At 39.5% G+C, this 9,749-nt stretch overlaps 1 protein-coding gene across 1 annotated transcript; it reads right to left on the bottom strand.

Moving 5' to 3' along the window:
• Positions 1–603: 603 nt before the first annotated feature.
• LOC311045561 (stress-associated endoplasmic reticulum protein 1) lies at positions 604–4,826 on the bottom strand. Its single transcript, XM_084057476.1, has 3 exons — positions 4,578–4,826; positions 3,832–3,907; positions 604–1,476 (listed from the first exon to the last, which is right to left on the bottom strand). The coding sequence occupies exons 1-3, from the start codon at positions 4,659–4,661 to the stop codon at positions 1,436–1,438; spliced, it is 201 nt and encodes a 66-aa protein (XP_083913602.1). The 5' UTR covers positions 4,662–4,826; the 3' UTR covers positions 604–1,435.
• Between the last annotated feature and the right edge of the window lie 4,923 nt (positions 4,827–9,749).

Below are 9,749 nucleotides of genomic sequence, written 5' to 3'. Positions count from 1 at the left end.
TAGATGGTGATAGCTTTGGTTATTCACAAGGTGTGGTTCATATGTTATTCCTCCGAGTTCATGATCCTTTAAAATCCTCTCATGGTCCATTTTGGTACCCTGATATACAGGCTGTGAAACAGTGGTCAATTTTACCATTATAATTTCTGGCTCATATAGAAGCAATGCTACAAAAACATCTAACCTACTCTTGAGACAGAACACACATTTAAACATTCACTTGTTGACTGCTGTTCACTAAGAATAAGATTGTAAAGGATTTGTGTAAACAGTACATGTAGCTCTAAAAGATGCCAGCCCTTCACTTCCTGTTGTTATTGGGTGAAGGCTAATTAACATGCTAGATGACCCCACTCATTAGTATAATGTCCATTCACATACACCTGTATTATATTTCATATCTTGTTATATATTATTGTTGGCACAGTCTGTGGAGCATGTCACACTAGCTGCTTATACTTTTAGTGATCAAGAATCTTGAGATTATTTGCCATCTCTCAAATATTAAATGCTATTTGTTTTAACTGGAGTGCATTATACATACCCAGAAACCCCAGAATGATAACACAAATAAATGAATTGACCCTATATTTGTTTCCACCATTGTATCACCAGTATAAGTAAATTTAATATTTAGATCACATTAAATCTGACAGTCATCTGACAAATGACAAGAGGCATTAACATGTTATGAAGAGCCCTAAACTGGGCTGTACATGACAAGAGGCTGATTTTACAAAACATCATACAGATGAGGAGATAACCATTAGGATAAAGGATTAACCTTATATGCATGTCCTACAGGGCATAGAGCAAGTGATGGATTTGCCACAGTCCAGCAAAACAATTGGCAAGATGTTGATCCAGGAAAAAAGAAAAGAAAAAAGACTATCAGTGTTCTATTAAATCAATGTCAATAAATAAGGTGTCTTTGTGCCTGGCTGAGAATAGTGTAATATGTTGTACCATGGACTGAGAAGTCCAAAGCTGTGTGAACCATACTACAGTATGTTGTTAAACCACATTATAATCAGATTAAAAGAAGAAAAGAAAAAAAACAACGAAATAATACATCAATATGCTAGCAATATCTAGCAAACAAACAAAAATCAATTGAAAACAAAAATGAAGAAAGGATTTTATACGGTGGCTGACCTGCCACCCGTGAATGGAATGTAATGTATATTGCTTTGTTTTAGTGCTGTGATCAAGTGTTAACCTGAATCATTTAAGGCACAGAGAAGGAATGGCCTGAAAATTACTAATCTAATTGAAAAAAAATATTAAAAATAAAAAGTATTTCTTCTTTTAAAAAGAAAAAACAATACTGAAAACATAACAAAGAAGAGAGTTGATCCATAGTTGATTGGAGAACAGACAGAAGGACGGACAGGTAGCCAATGGAATGAACAGACTTCTTGAACTAGATGTCATCCTATAAGCCCATTCGGATACTCTGAATGATCTGGAAGATGGCTGTGGAGAAAAGAAACAAAAGATGGATAGGGCTGTCACAAACATGACATTTTACTTGACGAATAATTGTCTAATTAATTGCGATTAATGATTTAATTGTGTTTTTGGCATTGAATATTGGAAAACATTGCACAGAGCAGATATGCAAAATAACTTAAATAGAAATAAATTACTGATATATTTAATAACGTTATACAAAAAAAATCTACTAGCTCACAACGCATCGCATCACAATGATTTGTGAGCTTATAGATCTGTTATTTCCACTATTGGGGGAAAATGTATTTTTCAACATTGAAACAATTATGACAATTATGCAAAATAATTGAGATTATCTGAAATAATTGCAAGCAGACGATTATGTAATAATTGTGAGTGACTAAAGATGGAGATACAACAGTTCAACAAATCCAAACTCAATGAATACACCAAATCTGCCACTTTAATTGAATCTGTGCTAAACTCTACTGATTTCCAATTAAATTAGAATAGTTGCACCACTGTATGGGCTATCAACAAATATGCAATAATCATTAATCATTTCAAGATTTTCTAAGGATATTTGCAACTTTTCTCTGGAAACATATGCATGCCCCTTTGGACACGTGTGAGCTGTATACAGTTCTTTAGATTTAAATGATTATAGTAAAATATGAGTAATGACAACCATATAAGTGTGAATTGATAAGTGTTGTTAAACACGCATTTTAAGTGATCTGGTTCAAATCGTACAATGTTATCATCCGAATGAGAGAAAAATCCCTCAGCATGACAACACAGCAGCCCACAGAATGTTCACTAAATGGTTTCACCAGCATCAAAAACACTGTTAGACAAAAGAATACCAAAACCCAAGATACAGTCAAGATATCCCGACAACACAAAAGTAAAAACATCACGACAAGAGCTTCAAATACATATTCTAGTAGTCCACATACAGACAAGAATGTCCAAAACTGCAATTTATGACCATACAAAATTGTCAACAAGGAAATTCCAGACCAGGACATTCCAGTTGCAAATCTGAACCCACAACCCTGTCTATAACCTCTTTTTGTGGTCTCTGATTCTTTATACTGCTGCCAGACCACAGTGACCATACGGTACATGGTCTACTCTGGGGCTACGTGACCCAGAGCAGAAACTCTGGACACACAGTCACATACACAGTCAAGTGCTTAGTATTACTTTAAAACATAAAGTTTATTAAAAAAAAACATCAAGCATCATTACCTCAAGTTAACATAATTGCAACTTATAAATGAAACGCAGGGTATTTTGCTGTTAACAATACATAAATAAAAATATAAAAAACAAAACAAAAAACAAAAAGTTGAGTTGGGAAGAGTCACCCCTAAATGTCAAAACTGAAAACAAATAAAGAGACTATCAAAGAGATAATCTGAGTTCCAGGCTCCAGCAGCCCAACAGGCAGCCAACACTCATCCAAATGTGGATGTCCTTATGTAGACTTTGCTGAGGTGGGCAAACATGTTGGACAATGCAAACACACGTGTACAGAACCACCTTGCTTGGAAAGATTAGACTACCAACATAGGAAAGAATAGCAACGTTCAGCAGCACTTGGAGGTTCTGTTCCTCAAGTCCCTAAACTCTAACTTGATAGGGAATAGAAAATGAACTGCTTCACTTTATTGTTAAAAGACACACTTTAAAAAAAAAATGTAATCATCAGGTCCTAGCCAATATAAAAATGCAACTGTTTGTGGGCATGCTGTGTTTGTGACGTGTGTTGGCTGACCATGAAAATGTCACGAGAGAAGGAGATAAGGTGCTCTCATCTAATCATGTTGTGTTCCTGACAAGGGCAAAGCGGCAGATAAACTCAAAATACCTGTGTGAATGCCAACACCTGATATTTTGGTCATTCTAAAAGAAAAATATGTTTTAATTGAGCAAGATAGTGGAAATAACTGGGAAGTAAAGAATGCTACGCCTCCTACCTCTAATCTCTTCTTTACAGTTTCTGTAATGCCTCAATGCCTTCAATTCTCAATATCCACACCATCAGTCACTAAATATTTACAGGGCAGGCTGCAGTTACAGTTGAGTTTTTCTCACCACACACAACTATCAAGTAGCCTATCACTGCAATTACTATATTGTCTTGTACTTATGCAAGGGAAACAAGGGAACTGGCAGTGGCATACTCATTTGTTACATTATTAGGGCACCCAAAAAGTCACTATACACTTTTTTTGCATGAGTTGCATCAACAGTCAAGTTAAATAGAATTTGAACTGTATCGAGTTTAAGTGAACAGAAAACAGCAACTGGCAGATTTAATTATGTTGTTATTCTTCTGGTCAGTATTAATTCAAGTTTCACACTCACCTGAGCCACAAACGACAAAGATGAACAGGGCCAGAAGCCAGGGTCCCACAGCCACTTTGTCATCCTGAGTGGTTCTCTGCAAAACACACACGCACGCACGCACGCGCACACACACACACACACACACACACACACACACACACACACACACACACACACACACACACACACACACACACACACACACACACACACACACACACACACAGTAAGAGATGACACCAATTTACATAGATCATGTCAACATAAAAAAACGTGCAGCTATATGTACTATCATTATAAATCAGTGACATGGAATGGGGAAAGATGCACCGTTGCAAGCTTTTGCACCTTATATCGATGGCCAAGTCCACACACACACACACACACACACACACACACACACACACACACACACACACACACACACACACACAGTGTGTCAACACATCTTGCTGATCAACAGCACAAATCAAGTTCCTATGAAATCATACAGCACAGTGGTTTTCAACACTTTTCATATCAAGGTCCATTCTATTATTCGGCATCGGAAAATGTAAAGATCCAACTCTCCATCATTTAGCTGGGGACCACCTGAAACCCCCTCAAGGACCACTGGTGGTCCCCGGACCACTGGTTGAGAACCACTGTCTAGCAGGTTCAAGCAGAAAAACAGACAGTTCTTGAATGAACAGTTCAGTACCGTCATATTTATATCTAAATCATATAAATATGGAAAGCACAGGGACGTGTGATGATAACGTTACCGTGGATTTGACGACGTTGCCTCTTTGTGTGATGTTTTTGCTGTGTTTCTCGTTGGCCATGCGGATCCTCTGTTTGGCGACCATCTTTCAATGCAGTTGTTTTTCTTTATATCTGGTAAAAAAAAACGACTCCGTGCCTGTAAAGGGTCTTCTTTGCTGCCGATACTCTACTTTAGTTTCAAAGTAAAGCACAGAGACAGATGAGGAAAGGCAACGGGTTACTAGTGCTACGTAGACAACAGTGACCCCGCCCACACCGGAAGAATTGTTCTTTTTTTTCTTCTTGTAACTCAAAATCTTTATTCAAAATCGTTCAAGACAAATTACAAGGTGTAGACTTAAAGGGCAAGACCACTTTGGTAGAGGTTTGGGTTGTGTAGTTACCTCGCCATGATGTAGCTCCAAAGGTGGTCAAGAAATGAAAAATAATTGCTGCATTGATTAGAAATTGATAATTCAAAATATGCTCTCCATTGACTTACATTGTACAGTAAAACAGCTCTCAAAGTCGCTCTTTTAGCATGTAAACGAATGTAAACAAAGTCGATTCAGACAAGAACATCACCAAACCCAGTACTGTTTATTTTTTAAATAAAAATGTTAACTTACTGTTGATTTAGCTATTTTTATTAGAAAGAAAACCTGGACTGGATCGGCGGATCCGGATCTTCAAATAGTAAAATCATCAGGAAGTTGACATTTTTATTAAAAAAATAAACAGTACTGGGTTTGGTGATGTTCTATATTGTCTGAATCAGCTTAGTTTGTGTTCGTTTATGGGCTAAAAGAGTGACTTTGAGAGCTGTTTCAGTGTACAATGTAAGTCAATGGGGAGCATATTTTTAATTATCAATTTCTAGTTAATGGAGCAATTATTTTTCATTTCTTGTCCACCTTTGGAGTTACATCATGGCAAGGTAACTACAAAAACCAAACCTCTACCAAAGTGGTCTTGCCCTTTAAGACAAAACATAATGAAACACATTTAAAACGATTACATTAACGCCATAGATTATTACAAGCACAAATCCCCCCTCCCCATAACAAGACAGTTGTTGTTGCTTGCATCTGTGCAGACTGTGCTGTCCTTTATGCATGTGGGTTTATATGTGGGGAGGGGGGCTGTATGTGAATGTGTACTTTTGTGAACATTTGAAAATAAAAAATATATATTAAAAAATAAATAATAATAACAAGACAGTTGTTACAACTGTTTTAGCCCTGATACATGACAGTCATGACTCATGGATGAACTTCAACCTGGTGTTTGCATTTTCTCCATTTACGACCCGTACATCTACATAAACGTTCAAATTTCAAATATAAAGAAATTACCCCATGGCCACGGATGTTAAAATTCTGTACGGGCCCTCAAAAGTACCCGCATCTTCCGTATTGTTCAATAAAAAAATGAATCCGATTGGTGGCCATTTTCTCTGTATTTTCGCCCTATGCTTTCAACTACGCGACCCTATCGTTGGGAGCGGTTGGGAAGTGTATTGCACTCTGATACATTATAACCCTCTAGGAATAAATGGCCATCAATCGGAGTAAAATGCTTTTCATTGAACAATACGGAAGATAAGGGTACTTCTTAGAGCCTGTACAGAATTCTAACATCCGTGGCCATTGGGTTAGCACTTTATATTTGAAATTTGAACCTTTATGTAGATGTACGGGTCAGAAATGTAGAAAGTGCAAACGAAAAGTGGAAGTTCATCCATGACGGTCGTGACAGACGAACGTCGTGTGATCATCCATGGCTACAACTGTTACAATAGTCCAAGCGTTTCGGGCCATATTTTGATGGAATCGTGCACTTTACGATACAAGCATGAAATTTGGCACACAGTTAGAGCATGCCATAAGGAACATTTTTGGCTATAGGGCCATCGCAGATTTGTCCTGTGGTAACCATGGCAGCCATTTTCCAAAATGGCCTCCATCTGCTGTTATTTTACCAATAACTCAGGTGCTAGACCACCTAGGATCTTGATTCTGGTGACTAATCCTACATTTTCAAGGATGAGGAATACAGTGGTACTATTTAGAATTGTCTTGTGGTAACCATGGCAGCCATCTTTCAAAATGGCCACCACCTGCTGTCATTTTACCAATGACTCAGGTGCTAGACCACCTAGGATCTTGATTCTGGTGACTAATCCTACATTTTCAAGAATGAGGAATACAGTGGTACTATTCACAACATGCTAGTAACTACCTAACTAACTACAGTACATGAGGAGGCTGATACTCGTGTCATATTACACCTAGAAGATGCTGTGAAGAAAGGGTATAGCAAGGTGACAATACGCACAGTAGACACGGATGTGCTAGTCCTGGCAGTAACGTCAGCCCAACGCCTCCACTTGACTGAGCTGTGGGTTGCTTTTGGAACTGGGAAAAGTTTCCGTAACTTAGCAGCTCATGAGATGGCAAGGGCATTAGGCCCAGATCGATGCTTAGCCTTACCCATGTTCGATGCCTTTACTGGATGTGACACAGTGTCATCTTTTGGAGGCAGAGGCAAGAAGACGGCATGGGAGACCTGGAAAACCTATGGTGACGTCACACGTGCCTTCAGTTCCTTAGCTGCCATCCCAGACAAAATAGATGACTGGATGGAGCCTCTGGAGCGTTTTGTGGTATTGCTCTATGACCGCACTAGCGGCCAGGCATCAGTGAACGGGCACGGAAGCAGCTATTCACCCAGAAGGGCAGAACAATTGATGGACTCCCCCCAACACGAGCTGCACTGATTCAACATACAAAGAGGGCAGCCTACGAAGCTGGCCATTGTTGGGGACAGGCGATGGTTGCAGCCCCTGAACTCCCATCCCCAGGTGAATGGGGGTGGAAGAGGAAGGAGACAGGTGAATACAAATAATTTAATCCACTTCTTTACACTTGTAAACCTGTGATCTGACAATAAAGCTGATTCTAATTTTGACAGGAGGATGGGAAGTGCACTGGACCACACAGAAGCGAGCCTGGCCTTTCGGGAACTCCTCCGCTGTGGTTGCAAAAAGGGATGCAGTGGACAATGCAGATGTGTTAAGGCAGCACTTCAGTGTACTGCCCTTTGCTACTGTGGTGGACTGTGCAACTAACATTGTGTAGATTATCTGGCTTTATTGAATAGACCCCTTAACAGACGACGTCACACTGATAAGAACCAGTCTGCGCGGATGCGCGCAATGAAACCCATTCTATCAGGTCTCGCGAGGACGCGCCTCACTAGCCAACACACAAGAGGGGGTTGGGGTGTGCTGAAATCAGCGCATCCCAAAACAACAGGTTGAGAATTGATTGCGTGAAACAATCACCTGTGCGTCCAGTCTCAATGTTGGTAAACAAATAATTGGTCTATATGCCATTAGGCTATGACTCATGAGTACTCTGCCTTTGTTGTGTCTTATAGTCCATTGAAAATGATTATGCAATACTACTACTAATAAAAGAAACAGTGAAGTACTGCATTCTTGACTCTCACGTGTCAGTTTGAAAACATCTACTGTACTACATCATTACATATTTTGATGGGTTTATTATTATTTAATTAACTGAATGCCAGATATATGCAGTTAGGTAGTAAAATGTTGTAAATAGTACCGCTGTATTCCTCATCCTTGAAAATGTAGGATTAGTCACCAGAATCAAGATCCTAGGTGGTCTAGCACCTGAGTTACTGGTAAAATAACAGCAGATGGAGGCCATTTGGGAAAATGGCTGCCATGGTTACCACAGGACAAATCTGCGATGGCCCTATAGCCAAAAATGTTCCTTATGGCATGCTCTAACTGTGTGCCAAATTTCATGCTTGTATCGTAAAGTGCACGATTCTGGCCCGAAACGCCTGGACTACAACGTCCCTCAAGCTTTTCATTGCGACCACCGCAGTAAAATTACCACGAGAAAAATAGAACAAGAAAAATATCATACTATTTTCCAGATTTTCCGTGCAAATCTTTCCAGAACAATGTGCATTGAAAAATAGATTACACCTATTTTGTTTTTATTTGTATATTTTTATGTAACATGATTGCACAATGCATATGTGTTTTCTTGCTCCATTTATTTCCTCATTCATCCTTCATCCCGATTCAATATTGGTCGCGCTGTGATTGGCTTGTTGGTTGTCATGGTAACTGAACTCAACGTTGATGAATACACCATATTTTGAGGAGACTCCATTGGCCTACCTTTTTAAATGAATAATACAAATATGATTGTAATAATGAGCCTATTTGTTTAAACAAGATAGTCTGTTTATATAACATCTATACTTATATGCGTTTTTAGGCTACCGTCTTACTCTTGACTGAGCATCTTTGAATTGTAACATGACAGGCGGAAGCTGGCACCAGCACATCCACGGATTGGCAACAAGAATGGTCAGCAGAGGGCAACAATGCTGCGTCGACCCATATACTGTCAACCCTGGGGTTTTCTAGCAGCCGCTGAGCTACTAAAATATATTCCACTAACAACCTCAGATGCTATGGGAAGCCACTGCTATGGGAAGCCACTGCTTCCTGCCGCCCAAAGTGCCTGGCAGTATGCCATTGCTGCTGATGATCCCAGGGTCCTCTGCCCTGATGAACATGCTCGCTTTGGAGCAGTGCTTTGGAGCAGTGCTTTGGAGCAGTGCTTTGGAGCAGTGATTCGGCTGGCCTGCATTCCAGAATGAAGCCAAGGAACAACTGTCTCCCAGGACACAGGGCACCCTGCATTCTCTTGCCTGAAACAAGAGGAATTTGCCATCCATGCCGGTCAGCTCAATGGCCCTGAGATTTGGAGGTCAGGGGTTCAATACCTGGCATAGTCTTATCAAAGACTATACAAATGGTACACAATGCCTCCTGCATGCATTGATTGATTGATTGATAGAATACTTTATTAACAGTTTGCAAATAGTATACAGTGATACACTTATACATGCTAAAAGGATCACACAAAAAGCCCTGAGGGCTTGTTGTGGTCCTGTGTATTCAACTCATCAAGACATTTAAAGACACTATAATATACAATAATATACAAGACATCATTAACAGTAGTAGCAATAAACATGTACAGTAAACAGTTGAGGGGGGGGGGGTCATTTCTGGTGTTAAGCTTAGAATACTTTTCTAGGACAGTTACAAATTGCAGACAGGTGTTCTTTTATTCAGC

This window comes from Gymnoscopelus microlampas (assembly GCF_963454915.1).
Source record: "Gymnoscopelus microlampas genome assembly, chromosome: 5".
Taxonomy (NCBI): Eukaryota; Metazoa; Chordata; class Actinopteri; order Myctophiformes; family Myctophidae; genus Gymnoscopelus; species Gymnoscopelus microlampas.
This window is presented reverse-complemented; position numbering and strand designations above follow the sequence as displayed.